General features: G+C 38.0%; 1 protein-coding gene across 1 annotated transcript; it reads right to left on the reverse strand.

The window, feature by feature from the left end:
* Window positions 1-3763: 3763 nt before the first annotated feature.
* Window positions 3764-10734, reverse strand: LOC134497185 (vomeronasal type-2 receptor 26-like). The gene is made up of 4 exons (XM_063302860.1): window positions 10444-10734; window positions 9204-9335; window positions 6535-6661; window positions 3764-4665 (listed from the first exon to the last, which is right to left on the reverse strand). The coding sequence occupies exons 1-4, from the start codon at window positions 10732-10734 to the stop codon at window positions 3764-3766; spliced, it is 1452 nt and encodes a 483-aa protein (XP_063158930.1).
* Between the last annotated feature and the right edge of the window lie 4788 nt (window positions 10735-15522).

Below are 15522 nucleotides of genomic sequence, written 5' to 3' on the forward strand. Positions count from 1 at the left end.
ACACGTTTCCTAGTTTGATCTTTTTTATAGCTTCAGAAACTTCCCTTATTGTTCTAGGTCCATTCATAATTTCTTTCTGTTCCTCTGTAATCCTTCATAAATTTTGTTTCTTTAGATATTCATCTATTTTCCTTCTAAAGATATGAGTTCTTTTATGCAAATTAGAATAATATTGATGAAATGCTTTTTGTATTATCACATTCTCTGTTAATACAATGTCTCTCTTTTGGAACTACGGTATCTTTTCCTTTTCTTTTTCTTTTCATAATTTTTATGCTAGCCACTTCCCTGGTTTATCTGCAAGGTCTTTTCTTTTTTCTTTTTTCTTTTACTTTGCATATGGATTTTGAAATAGAATTGTGTACAAATGATGAAAGTGTAATTGCTAACACACACAGACGCACACATGCACATTTTTATTGAAATTTGAAACAGAAGAAAAACAAATTAAAGATGTGATGATAGTGGACTAAAATTTTTAGTTATAATATACAGATGGCTGAATATGGTGCTGGAAGGATTGAAATTTATATTATGTTATAATCTTGTAGAGATTTTTTATAAAATAATGTACCATTGGTATTTGTCACCAGAGAAATTCTCTAGAACGTATAAAGGCACTTCAAATTTATGTTGGAAATGTGAACAGCGAGAAGGATATTTTATCTTGTTTGGTGCATATGTAAAAAAGGTAGAAAATTCTGGATTCAAGAATATAAATGGATTCAGAGGACCTTAAGGAATGATATATGATTTGTTTTGATTGGTAATATATGATTGAAAGCAGAGGTTTTTCTTTTGGGACTGGTGGACATAGAGTTGAAAAATTCTCATGGCTTGAATTCTGTTCTGGTACATGATAACTGCAGCAAGGTTACTGTATGTAGAAAGACGGAAAGATTCAGCACTACCCACAATGAAGGAATGGCTGGTGAAAACAATGGAACTTCCTGAGATGGCTAATTTGACTTCTTTGATCAGAGAAAACACATTGTCTATTTTTCCTGGCTGGAAACCCCTTATAGACATTTTGGTTGAAAGAGAATAAAATGAACTTATGAGTTATGGAATTATGGAATAGAATATGTACAGAAGAGAGGCATTTTGTAACCATAAACAAATATCTAAACTTAAAATTGTCCTTGTAAGTGCTCTGAAGAAAATTGGAAGCTACTTTTTATATCTTTTTTCTTCCTTTCTATTTTTTCTTTCTTTCTTTTCCTTTCTTGCACTTCTGTTTGATTTCTTTTTCTTTCTTTTTTATTATCTTATTACTTTGAGCTTCTAGAGGAAAGATTATAAACCTATATCTATGAAATTGTTGAGCTGTTTTACCAATCCTCAAATGTGACTCCAATAAAACTTTCAGATTGATTGATTGATTAGAATTGAGTTGCAAGCCGAATCACCAACCATATTTGAGTTACTTATATTTCCACCATACATAAATATAATTAAAACAGCAAAAATAATCAAACAAAAAATGATACCAAAGAATATATTTCTACAAAGTGGAATCATAAAAAGCTTAGAATTTCAATACATAGATTGGAGGAATCTTCCTCCATTCATCTCCCCCTGAAAAGCTTGTTGAATTAGGTTTAGGTTCTACTTAATGTAAGTAGGAGTGGTCACCCAGCCTTTTATTTGGAACCCAAAGTCCAGAGGGTTGGATTTTCTGATATGTATTCAGGCCTACTGATCTCCATGCCAGAGGCAGAACTTCCAAAATAAAGATACATCAATGAATAGTGTCTAAGTCTTCCTTTTTATCAAGTGCTCCTTGGAATTCAAGTCAGGCCTCAGCACAATAATGTAACATTTGGGGAAAAAGATGCAACCAAGTAGTGCAAAAGTGGATGCTAAAATGGAGAAGATCTCCACAGCTACTGTGTACTTCCCTTTGATGCTCAAATAAGCTGGAATGAAGGACAACCAAACAGTGCAAAAAATCAGCATGCTGAAGCTGATATACTTGGCTTCATTGAAGTTATCTGGCAACTTCCTCGTTTGGAAAGCCACTATGAAGCTGATGATGGACAGAAGGCCCAGGTAACCCAAGACAAGGTAAAACATGTTGGCAGAGCCTTCATTGCATTCAGCTATAATTTCAGTGATTAGGGTCTTATGGTCCAGATCTGGGAAAGGAGGAGAGATGGCCATCCCTGCTACACAGATGGCTGCTTGAAGAAGGGAGCAGGAAAGAATTATGAGCCTGGCCAATCTTTTCCCCAGCCACTTTCTCAGGCTGGACCCTGGTTTGGTGGCCATGAAGGCCAAACTGACAGTGATGGTTTTGGCCAACACACAGGAAACAGCCACTAAGAAGATGAAGCCAAAGGCTGCTTGTTGCAGAAGGCAGCTTACGGTTCCAGGTTGTCCAATGAATAAAAAAGATTAAATATTAAATCCTGTCTCAAAGTCAAAATTAGCCACCCAAAGTTACAAATTTGAGATGGGTGGCAATTTAAATTGAATGAATAAATTATATATGTATATATATATGTATATGTTAATGTATATTTGTATGTATGTCTATGTGTATGTGTGTCTATATCTATATCTGTGTGTGTGTATGTGTGTCTGTATGTATGTGTGTGTATGTATGTATGTATGTGTGTGTGTATGTGTGTGTATGTATGTATATATATATTTCAATTACTCTTGTTATTGCTTCTCCAGCAACACAACTAATTTCATCATTCCTGTTTTAATAACTGCCCTGTAATTACATTTGAGATACCCAGGAAATGCTATAGATTTGAGATGGTGTGCAAATGTCCTTTGTGTTTGTAAAAGACGAGGACAATGTTTCACAAATTTGAAAACACAACAATCAAAGCGAGAACAGTGTTGAAAATGAGCACAGAGCTGTCTGCATGTTGTGTCCTGAAACTTCTTTTGTTTAATCCAAACAGCTACACCTATTTCTTTGTATGATTTCCTTCAACAATTCCACTGGAGATACCTTCTCATTTAATGAAAACAAAGACATGGAATCTTGTTTTCTGCTTTACATAACATTCCTTACTTTCAAAGGGAAGAGTGTTTACTGGGTACTGTATGTATGTATACATGTATATACATATAATACCATTTAAACATATGTTGTTTTAATGAGTAGGTGATGTCTGCAACGAATTCTGCCATCCTGGTTGTCATAAGAAATGGATGAAGGGAGAAATTATGCTGTTATGATTGTACTCCATTGTCAGAAGCAAGGACTTCAAATGAGAGTGGTAGCTCATGTAATCAGCTGGTTTTCTCCTGCAATCTCACATGCACAATTAGAAAAAAAAAATGAGTTGTTTGTATATATTTTATATGTTTGAGCAAAAACTGAAAGTTTAAAACTTCCTGATTGATTGATTGATCAATTGGAATTGAGTTACACTCCTAATCACCAAACATATTTGAATGCCTTATAGTTCCACCATACAAAAAGATGATTACAACAGCAAAAAGAATCAAAGAAAAATAGTACCAAAGAATATATTTCCACAAAGTAGAATCATAAAAAGGCTATTAATTTGAATACATAGATAGGAGGAATCTCTCCCCCATTCATCTCCCCCTCAAAGGGGAGAATTGACGATTCATGAAGTAGGTTCAGGTTCTTCTTAATATATGTAGGAGTGCTCAGCCAGCCTTTTATTTGGAACCCAAAGGCCAGAGGGTGGGATTTTCTGATATGTATTCAGCCCTATTGATCTCCATGCCAGAGGCAGATCTTCCAAAATAAAGATGCCTCAATGAATAGTTTCTAAGTCTTCCTTTTTATCAAGTGCTCCTTGGAATTCAAGTCAGGCCTCAGCACAATAATGTAACATTTGGGGAAAAAGATGCAACCAAGTAGAGCAAAAGTGGATGCTAAAATGGAGAAGATCTCCACGGCTACTGTGTACTTCCCTTTGATGCTCAAATAAGCTGGAATGAAGGACAACCAAACAGTGCAAAAAATCAGCATGCTGAAGCTGATAAACTTGGCTTCATTGAAGTTATCTGGCAACTTCCTCGTTTGGAAAGCCACTATGAAGCTGATGATGGACAGAAGGCCCAGGTAACCCAAGACAAGATAAAACATGTTGGCAGAGCCTTCGTTGCATTCAGCTATAATTTCAGTGATTAGAGTCTTATGGTCCAGATCTGGGAAAGGAGGAGAGATGGCCATCCCTACTACACAGATGGCTGCTTGAAGAAGGGAGCAGGAAAGAATTATGAGCCTGGCCAATCTTTTCCCCAGCCACTTTCTCATGCTGGACCCTGGTTTGGTGGCCCTGAAGGCCACAATGACAGTGATGGTTTTGGCCAACACACAGGAAACAGCCGCTGAGAAGATGAAGCCAAAAGCTGCTTGTTGCAGAAGGCAGCTTGTGGTTCCAGGTCGTCCAATGAATAAAAAAGAGCAGAGAAAGCAAAGAAGCAGGAATGCAAGGAGAGTGTAGGTGAGTTCCCTATTGTTGGCTTTGACTATCGGAGTATCTCTGTGCTTTATGAAAATTCCTAGCATGAAAAGAGTGAGGAGGGCAAAAGATAGAGCAAGAATTGCTAAACTAGCTCCTAAAGGGTCTTTATATGATAGGAAAATTATCGTTTTGGGAATGCATTGGTCCTGGTGCCTGCTTGGATACTGATGTTCTGGACATTCAGAGCAGTCATTCATATCTAGGGAAAAGAACCACAAATTACACATTTTCTTACTCATACTACTGGTTGAATGCCCCAGTCTTAGCTGCCTCATAAAGGAATGCATATCTTCTGGTACATTTTTTCCTTTGAATTTGCAATCAGTATTTTATTTTTCTCTTTTGGGAGATGCATTTTGTTAAGTATTTTTTTTTTTTTTTTATGCTTTTGATTTTGCAGATCAGCTTATTTCCTGCACAGATATTTTTCTTTCCTGTATTGTATGTTTGCTGTGGTTGATATCGATTTTGTCATAAAATAATCCTCAGGAAGGAGAAATGCTCAATCTCTTCCAAAATGCTTAGAAAAGTTTTCACATCATATTCAAATCATCAGTAGAGGAATTTTCAGGCCTAAAGATCTCTCTTTCTCTCTCTCATAATAATAATAATAATAAATAATAATAATAATAATAACTGCAGGCATAACCTTCATGATGTGCTTGTATTGTTGCATCCAGGTAAGTGGTGTGGATAAACACTAGTCTGAGAAAATTTGAAAATACTTTTGGAAAATGTGGCATTTTTTTTAATCAGCATATCAATATTAATTGTATATAAATGATGGTGAGAAAATAAATTTTGGTTGTCTGAACATAAACACTTTATAGGAAATCAATTGAAGCAATGCAGTTTCACATAGGTATAAGATTAACCATAAAGACCTCTAATGAACGCAGTGGGATGAATTCCTTTTTTCTCCCCACAGGAGAGTTCTTCTGAGGACTATCTATCTCTGCCTTTTTCTGTATGAACAAATGCTCCAGGTTATTCTCAACCCAGAGTTGGGTTTACAATTCTCTAGTCTCAGACATCCACCACAGTGTCTTCCGCAGACCCAGCTGGATTCTTCCTCTGTTGGTCTGTCCTTTATCAACCAAAAGTTCAGCTCTAATGTATCCCAGGTAACTCTCCTATCCCCCCTTCTCAAAGGCCATCTCCTCATGTCCCTATATGATCTTTATATCTTTCTTCTGACACTTCTCAAGCCTGTCAGTAGCTTACTGGAAATGTGGGGCCTAGAATTCTACACAGGAATTCCCACTGGCTGGATTTCTACAAGAGGATTTCCCTATCCTTCTGTGGGCCTCACAGGAAAACACAAGTAGGTTTCAAACGAGATGAGCTAATTCTATTTTATTGTAATGCTACATTTACAGAATCTTGCAAGTCAGAAGGTACAATTGTCCCCTCCCCAATTTCCCTTACTGCCCATGAAATTAGAGCTTCTCTTCTTAGCCTCTTGCCCGCCCACGATCCCGTTGTGGGCTGTCTGACTGTTCCCTTTCCAGTGTTGCTTTGCCCCACCTCCCAAGGTCTTTTCCACATACCATTACACCTTCATTCATGCTGTTTCCTCCATTGATTATTCCATTTAAACTCTCCCATCTCCCAACCTTATCTTTTCATTTACCTTATTCAAAATTTGACTAACCAAGAGCAGATGGAGATTACAGTCTTACCAGGAAGAAAGAAGTTCAAGCAATTCTAATAGATCCCACCCTCATGAACTCGTTGGAAATATGTGTGTTTAATCCATGTTTCTATATCCCACTCCCCACTTCTTTTATTCTGGCATTAAACCTGATTCATGGGACTAAATGTGAATCTCCTGGGTTTCCCTAGTTATTTCTTGCTGAATAACCCTAACTTCCTCCTGTCACTTTTTTCTGCAGCAGTTTATATCTTTTCTTAAATTTGTTTTCTATGTACCTTTGGGGGCTCCAAAGATCCTATTCCTGCCAATTCCCATAACAATAGTACCCTTGAAAAGAAATAGGCATTTCCTTGGGAGGGTAGAATGGGGAGGCCACCTAAATTAACCTGGGTGGCGTATGAAAATGCCTACCTTTCTGGTTTGAAATCTTCCCTTCTGGGCATGGAACACAATTGTAACAACAAAATGTTGCTCCTTCTTTCTTTTCCTTCTGATAACCAGGGAGGCAGGGAGGGTTACACAGAGACATGGGCTGTGTCTGTCCATAGAGAGAAAAGGGTTTCAGGAGTGAAAGGATGGTGAAGAATAGTATTTTATTGTTAACTTATTCAGTAGCCCTGTGACCCAACCTTCAGACAGTCACTGCTGAATGAGCAGATATAGGAATAGATGGGAAGAGAGATAAAAACATTCCTGATTTTCTAGCATATCATTTCTACAGTCTACTTCAATGTTTTTTCCAATAAAATGGTGTTTTCTCTGAATGAGTTAAGAGAGTCCAACCGGTATAAGTAGGAGTTAATTAGATATCCATGACATGCCTAGAAAGAAATGCACCAGGTAATTGCATGAAAATAACTTGAATTCACAAACCTTGTATTCCATTGTATTTTAACTGATTTACAGGGATGTCTATCCTGCTAAACATGATTCTCAGTGGCTAATAAAATTAAAATCAATGCAATAAATAAGGTACAGCCATGAGACAAAAGAATGTGGGCTCAGCTAGTCTTCTGACCTCAATGGTAGAAAAGAAGAAAGATATAGTCAAGGTCAGAGTTGCAGAAATTGGTGGGCATGTTCCTGACCAAATCTTGAAGAATCACTAACTGCAAAGTAACAGTATGATGAGAGCTTGTCTGCTATACAGTTTCAGGTCTGGTTTTTAGTTCCTGGAGAAACGAGAAACAGGTCAGTTGCAAGTTCTCTGAGTGATTCTGGTCTGCTCAGTTGCTATCAGCTCAACCTATTCCGGAAGATTGCCTTTGGGAAAAAATGGAGGTTGGATTGCTCTACATTTCATATTGATTCCTCAAGGCAAGACAAATCAAATGTGAGAAATGAAAATCTTTCAGACTTAATATCTCATTTGGATTCCTAGGATTGGATCCATCACAAAGGTGATGGTGGTCAGATTCATCCAGGATTGTTCCTGCCTCTGGCAATGAATATAAGAATGAATGGGACCCTAGGAACTGCTGAAGTCTATTATATTTTACCTGGTTAAATCCTTGATGCCAAACAATCTCATCCTTATTTATAGTTAGATATTTCCCATCAGAAATGTAAGGATTTACCCTTCCAATTTTGTGCCTAAGGAAAGAGTTGTTTTTGAAGACAACCAGGTTAGTTATTTCAAAACCAGTTGGCATCTCTCCGTGCTTATCCAGGAAGATAGTATCTCCAGCAGAATTGTTGAATGAAATGTCTTGAAGAAATAGATGAAGCTACTTATAAGAATGGGGGAAAGATTAGTCACCTTGAGTTTCTGTGTGACAGCTTTTTTTAAAAAAAACATATATAATACACTCAATTTTTGTTGTTAATATTGTGGGCACTATAACCAATAGCTGCAGTAATCTTGACATTAATGAATTGTGATTTAAATTTTATTTCTCAGAAACCACAATCTGTTCTGTTTTCCATAAAACAAACCTCCTAAAGTGCTATTGGACTCTGGTACTTTTGAAGAAATGTAAGGTTCCAGTATTTTTCAGCTTTGGGACAAGACTGGGGAGACCTGATCTACTTCTACCTTGGAAGCATATTGGGTGACTGAGCTAATAACTCTGTGCTGGCCTCAATAACATCATAGAGTTCTTGTTATAGTTGTTATGATAAATGAGAGGAGAGAGCACTATGTTTCCTTCAGCTCCTGAATACAAGACAAAATATAAATCTAATAAATTAATAATATAATAAATAAGCATTAAAAATCTATATCAAATATGTCATATCTTACTGCATGTTTCAATAGGAATAAAATGTTTTCAGCTCCTATGGAGGTTGCATCATCTCATCCTTGATACCTTAGTACCACTTTATTCATCTGACAGAAAAGAAATTACCTGCCAAGGCTTTAGTTTCTGAAGATGAAGATCATGGTTACCCATCTTTGCTTTTCTTCTGGACCAGGATGAATAGATGTTTTGCAAGCCATGTGCCACAGCATAGATTGCATTATAGATACTGTAACTGTGAGCAGCCATGGCCATTTCAAAAAAAGGACCAGGAAGGGTCTCCAGCTTCTCCTCTCCAGTACATGTCTTATTGACCTTTAATGATCCTGTGGAATTTGGGAGAAGACATCCAAAAGCTTGTTCCCAAAACTCCTTGAGAAAAAGGTCTCCTTGTGTCCCAGACAGCTGAATCCTCTGAAGAAATGCATGGAACCCCTGAATTTCATTTGATTGAAGTGTCAGAGAAATGGATCCTCCAAACAGCTGCAAATTCCAGCCTTTCTGGAAGCTCATTAATGCAAAATCCATCTGGGCTGTCATGATCCACACATTTCCAACTGGGAAAAGTTCTTCAGATTCACTACTGACTTCTTCTATCATCAAGGTCAACCAAATGAATGATGTAGTTTCTCCATAAACAATAAAGACTCTGGATGTTCCCTGTGTCACATGTAGGTTATATTTTTCAGCTGTTTCCAAGGTTTCTTCATAGTGATTCGTATGAGCTTGTTTTGGAGTTCTTTCAATGAAGGCTGTACAGATTCCATTCTTGGAAAACAAGGGCTGCAAGCTCTGGAGGAAAAGTGTTCCACTTTCATCTTCTACAATGAAGAGGCCAACCCAGGTCCACCCAAAATGTCGTAGCACGTGAATAATCCCCAAACTCTGATGGGCTTCATTGGGGACAATGCGGTAAAAGGAAGGCATCCCAGTTTCATACTTCTTTTCTGGGGCAAATGACCCATATGAAATCTACAAAAAGCAAAGAAATAAAAATGCAGCAGTAATTGAGTGAGTGGACTAATGGATGGTTTTCAATAGGTGTCTTTTTTTAAACAGCATTTAGGCAGCAAATTCAGTTCACAGAAATGGGGTGAATGTGCTTAGTGAAAATGTATATATTGGAAAACTGGAAAGGGATTTTTTTTTTCCCCATCTGAATTTAGAAAAATAGAAAAGTGACTTCTGCATTTTCCCCAGAAGGAGAGAACTAATTTTCTAATCTTCTTGTCTCTAGTTTTGAAGTATGTTTGATCCCAGGTTTCTAAAATATTGATTTTTTAAATTTAAATTTTACACACTCTCCTCCAACTCTATCACTTAATGACTAAACTCCATGCTCATTGATTATGAATATAATGAGGGTATGGGAAATGAATATTAATTTATATGCTTCACTGAACGTAGAATAGAAAATTAGCAGAATGATCTCTATATCCTCCTCTTATATGTACAGTATGACTGAATTGTTCATAGCAAATCTTTTCATATGTTAGGTAGATCTCTTTCCATGAGACTAAAATATTCCCCTTCCCAAGATGCTGAGTTTAATGTTGGTAATTTCAGGTAGACTGAGCAGAGGAGATGAGCAATGGATGTTTCCTGGTGCAGGTGAGGAGTAGAAGAGAAGTGATTGTAAATAAATCTAAAGAGAAGACCGAAAAGAGACTGGGATGCCCACATGAGTAAGAGAGAGAGAGCAGAAATGACTTGTACAGAGAAGCAAAATCAGAAAGAGAGGCATTTCCTCAACAATCTTCTATTTGGTTGTCGCCTAGAAGCTCATAGGTTGAGTAGAAAACTGAGCAATTGGCCATCCAGAAATGATAAACTTTATAAAGTCTTTAAAAAGACTTCAAATCATACAATAACACCATCACAAGGATGTGTAGAAAGGTGAGTTTAGCAAAAGACAGGAAATAGCTACTGGGCTCTTTACATATGAGTGGGATAATGAATTCCTCTTTGATTCAGGTGTGTCCCACTAATTCTGCCCAAAAAGTTTGGGAGGTCCAAGCGAAAGAGGAATGAGGAGGCATGTGAAAATTCCAAACTTCCCCTTACCTCTGAAATGTCTTACCTGTGGAATTTTGTAGAGACTTAAGAGGCCTGCCATGTGGAAGGAAATATCATAGCCGAGCCCCCCAATGACAGCTATGAGGTTTTTCTCCACCCCACAGTGGAAGTTGGGGACAAACCGGTCAGCTTTTGAGAGGAGATCCAAGTTATTGCGGTAGACCATCCTTGCATCATAGTAGCTATCATAAATATGGAATCCAAGGGTGACATTGGGCAAAAGCTGGGGATCCTCATTTACCTCATTTACAGCAAACACCAAGGCCAAGAGATGCTGGTAGAACTTGGTCACCATGCTGTCAACATAGAAGCATATTGCAGTTTTAGAAAATTTTACCTTTGAATTCTCCAAAACAAATGTCCATTATTTTGACCTCTCTTTCAATCCAACTTTCTTTCCTTTCTAAAATAAGAGAGAAAAATAAAAGATGCTCTGCCCATTATTATGCCTCACAATTGTATCTATCTCTGAAAACCCACCTTTCTATACATTCTTTTGAAGGTGTTATCATATGATTTTATTCAATCTAATATGCTTCTTACGTTATGTGTGTAGCAAGAAGATAGACCTATTTGATATATCAAATAAACCATGACTACAGAAAGAAACTAATATTACACAATGAAAATTCAGGAAAGGATATAAATGGGGTAGTCTGCCCAGTCCATTTTCTTTCTACTGTCAAGGGGAGCTCTCTGTAATAGTAATTCTCAATAAGAATCAGAAAACTGACTTCTTGAAAATATGGGAAAATTTTGAGATTAGCCCTGCCGCTCCTTGCTATCTATGCCTTTACAGAGTTAATTATGAGTATCTTTTTTACCACTGCCATGTAATCATTATAATTCCTCAAACACTAAACTGTACACTGTAGTGGAAACCCATTTCTACATTAAAGTTGGAATTGAAAAGAAAGCTCCTTACATGGGTAGATCAAGGTTTAGCTCCTGGAAGGGGTGATCCATATAGTAAGCTTGGTTTAAAATACAGAGTATCTGAGAGAGCATCCCACCTATGAGGAGGCCACCTGGCTGATACCGCTCATGAGGAACCGGGAGAGGATCTGTTGTGGGGCACTTCATTGTAACTGGCTAATATGCTATAATAACACTTTTGAATTGGCTTTTTGATATCGGTCAGTGAGGCATCATCGTAAGTTGAGTTCCCCCTGTGATCAACCTTCTGACTAGCTGCTATCCAACCAAACACAGCATTGGTAATGTCAAGAGAATTATTAGAAACTAATCCAGAACAGTAACCTTGGCATGTACATGAGACCTCACAAGTAAACAATAAAGGGGTGACATTCTCAACAGATAAGACAGAATTTGTTCCTCCCCCTGTGTCAAATGGCACCTATAGAGGAGCTTATAATAACTTTTGATGATGCATCAAGTCTCAAAGTCATGAAGAAGAAAATAGTTTTCTCCACTGTAATTATCTTCTGTCACCAAGTGGATTATTTCATTATAGATTCTCCTCCTTTTTCCTGCCTCTGCTGTTTAGCATCACAACTGGGTAGGTCAATGGCTTGGGGTTCCTGCTCTGTGCCTTTGTGCAGGAAATATTTTTTTGAAAGAAAATGCTGAAAGTGGTGCAGGAAGTACATTAAGTTCCTCTCATATTATGTTTCTTTTCAATCCTCTCAAAATGTCAAGGCAAGACAGTGAGGGCATCAGACACCTTCAGCATAGTTGGACCTGTGTGCCTTCAAGTCAATTTTTGACTGCTCAAGTTCCTGCCCTACAATTTTCTTGCCAACAGTTTCAGAAGTGTCTTTCCTGTTCCTTCTTCCTAGGGCTGAGGAAGAATGACTGACCCAAAGTCCCCCAGCTGTCTTTGTGCCTAAGTGGGAGTAGAGCTCCCAGTCTTCTGGTTTCTGGCTTAATGCCTTAAGTTTACATGTAATTAATTGCTGTAAACAAAAAGAAGGTCTTTTTTCTATATATTACATAGGCAGTACAGAAGGCTTAGACAACCTTGTGCCATCTACAGGCCCTTCAGTCCTGATCATTTCCCATTTTTGTAACACTTCCTTTGAGTTTATTTCTTTGTTCATAACACTTATATCCCACCATAACCAGATGACTTTCATTGGTTGAGTTATGGCTTAAGAGATGTAGAGGGCACTAGTTAATTGCCTCCTTTGGACTTGAGTTTATCTCAGATGGAAAAGAAACCCCTTGGAAATCTCCATTATCACATACTGTACATAAGCCTGCCTTTTAGGTCAACGTCACATCCTCAGACCAGCAGTATTATGACTTTATATTGAGTAGACAGAGGGATTCACTGGATTTAGTTTTTTCATTAAAAATGATGAAAACAGTGTCACTCTACAAGTTCTGTCCTCTTGTATGTCTGTGTGATATCAGAAATCTTGTACAAAAGTAGTCGAAATTATGATATAATGGCAGAATACTCCTTTCATCATTGGTCCCATGTCACATGATCAAAGCTGGGCCCTTGGCAACCAGCATGTATTAACGATGGTTGTAGCATCATTGGTCACATGATTGCCATTTGCCACCTTCCAGGCCAGCTTCCAACAAGAAAAATCAATGGGAAACTGTGATTCATTGAATGACCACTGTAAATAATGTCATACAATCATGTGCGGTCATGCTTAATTACCACACTGCTTAATGATGAATTTTCTGATCCCTATTTGGTCAGATGTCAGGGACTGCCTGTCTATAACAAGCATGGCTTTTCTCCCGATCCCTAGCCTATTTGAAGTTAAGAATGTGCACCCATCACATTTTCAAATGAAGGAGACAGTTGTGCAAAGCAAAGACAAAGAGAGATGTCATAGTGGTGAACAGGTTAGATTAGGGTTTGTTTCTTACATGTTCAACAAATGATGGCACTAACAAGACATGGATTGACATTACCTGTGACTTCAGACACTGACTTTCCCCTCAGATGCCCACCATGTTTATTGGATTGATAATGGAGAAGGAAAAGGCAGGTATCGGGCTGGCAAAATAGAAGGAAGGTGGGACAAGGGGGGAAGTGGACAGGGAGATAGAAGGGTAGATGTTGGGGCCAATCAGGTACAATATGCCCTAGATTTTCTGAAATCTGGGTTATGCTTTATTCTTGCTTGTTGGGCATGAAGGAGCAGAGATCACTTTGGTTCAGATCTGGAGGGGGAAAAAAAGTAATAATAACTTAGTGTCACAGTACTAATTACTGCCCACTGGAATCATCCTAAGGATAGTAATTTGCCCATCTCTCTCAGATGCTCACTGTCTTTCAGAAAGAAATAAGCATATCTAACATTTAAAAATAAAATAAAATAAATAAATAACCCCTGTGTTCTGCTGATATCGGATAGGACAAGAAGACGATCTTCCAGAACTTCTGTCTACTTCTTGAAGAAAATGACTTTGGGCTGGCTTTAGGTTCTGGTGGTTTGGATACAAATTTGCACTGCCATGAATTAAGGCTTCTGCATGTCATTGGACGAAGTGGCCTTGACAGAGCTTGGTGTTAACCATGTCAGGCTGTTGTAGTGGGTTGACCCAAGAGAACCTGCAGCTCAAGAGCAGCCGGGCTGCTCGCTTGTGGATGCTAGTGGTGCTCCTGCTGCTTCAAGCCTGCAAAGTAAATTCTCTGAGCTGCCCACAAAATGATCCCCTCCTTGTCCCACACGAATGGTACCAACCAGGTGGCCTCATCATTCGTGGGATTGCTTCTCAAATTATGTATGTTGCTCTTGAAATTTCCTTTAAGCAGCATCCCTCTAAGGAGATTTTTGAGGTTCCAAAGAAAGGGTTTATATTTTATTTCATTTCATTTTACTTTATTTTATATTTTATATATTTTACTTTATTTATTTTACTTTTACATCTGCTTCATGGGATCTCATCCATAATGCAAATCCTTAGAATTCTTTATTAAAAAAATATTGGATGCTTGATGGAAAGCTTAGATAGGCTGGTCTTTCCCTTGGGCTTTCCTTCCTGTCATGTTTGTAAAAAACTGATGGGTCATCAATTTTCCTGCAAGGGAAACTTTCAGCCAAAGTTAAAACTTTCTTAAAAACTCACATTCAATCATGCTCTAGAGGGCGTAGGGAATGGCCTTGAAGGACAGGAAGACTAGCCACTAGCAAGGTGATGGTCAGATAGGAGGGGCCTGAGCCTGGCCCAAGAAAGTAACTTGAGAAAACGTCTCAGAAAAGCCCCTTCCTGGTTCTGACAAAGGTAAAATGAGGGAGTGGGAAGCAGATTCAGACTTGCAGGCACCTCTTATTATAGTTGCCATGATGAAAATACTCCTCAGCTATACAGCATTGGTTTCTTAGTCTGGTCTACCTTGTTGGGCTGACACAATTGCATTCTATACAGCTTTTTGCAATGTTGGGCTTTTCTATGATTCTTTAGACTTAAAAAAATGGGGTTAGCAGACTAGCAGATTAATTTGAAAGGGAAGCCTTGATTTTGCTGAATTTGCCCACAGAACCATGAAGACAGAGGACATAAGTTTGATTTGAAGTATTTTCTGCTGTAAACAAAAAGAAGGTCTGTTTTCTATATATTACATATGCAGTACAGAAGGATTAGACAACCTTGTGCCATCTACAGACCCTTCAGTCCTGATCATTTCCCCTTTTTGTAATATCTCCTTTGAGTTTATTTGTTTATTTGAGTATTTTTTTTAAATAGGGCCAAGTTTTTATAGACCTACAGTATAAATGTGCATCAGGCCAGCTCCATCTTTCTACAACTATCTCCATAACAAGAGAAAGTAGAATTTATTTATTTGTTATTCAAATTTAGACACCGCCCATCTCCCCCAAAAGAGGGACTTGTAGGACTAGATCTGGTTAACAATTGGGTTGGGGACAAGCAGGAGATCCAAAGGTTGTAGGCCAGACTGAGAAATTGGGGAGGAAAAACCAAAATCCAGTGGAAGGAAAGGGCAATCCACGTTCATAGTGTTGCCAAGAAAATTGTGTGTTTTTCTTGATGTAGTCAACAGGAGTCCAGCTTTAGTCTTGCAGATATGTACTAAAGAGAAGAAATAATAAAACTGTGAATCTAACATAAGATTACCATAAATAAGAGTGACTCA

The sequence above is a fragment of the Candoia aspera genome, chromosome 4, assembly GCF_035149785.1.
Source record: "Candoia aspera isolate rCanAsp1 chromosome 4, rCanAsp1.hap2, whole genome shotgun sequence".
Taxonomy (NCBI): Eukaryota; Metazoa; Chordata; class Lepidosauria; order Squamata; family Boidae; genus Candoia; species Candoia aspera.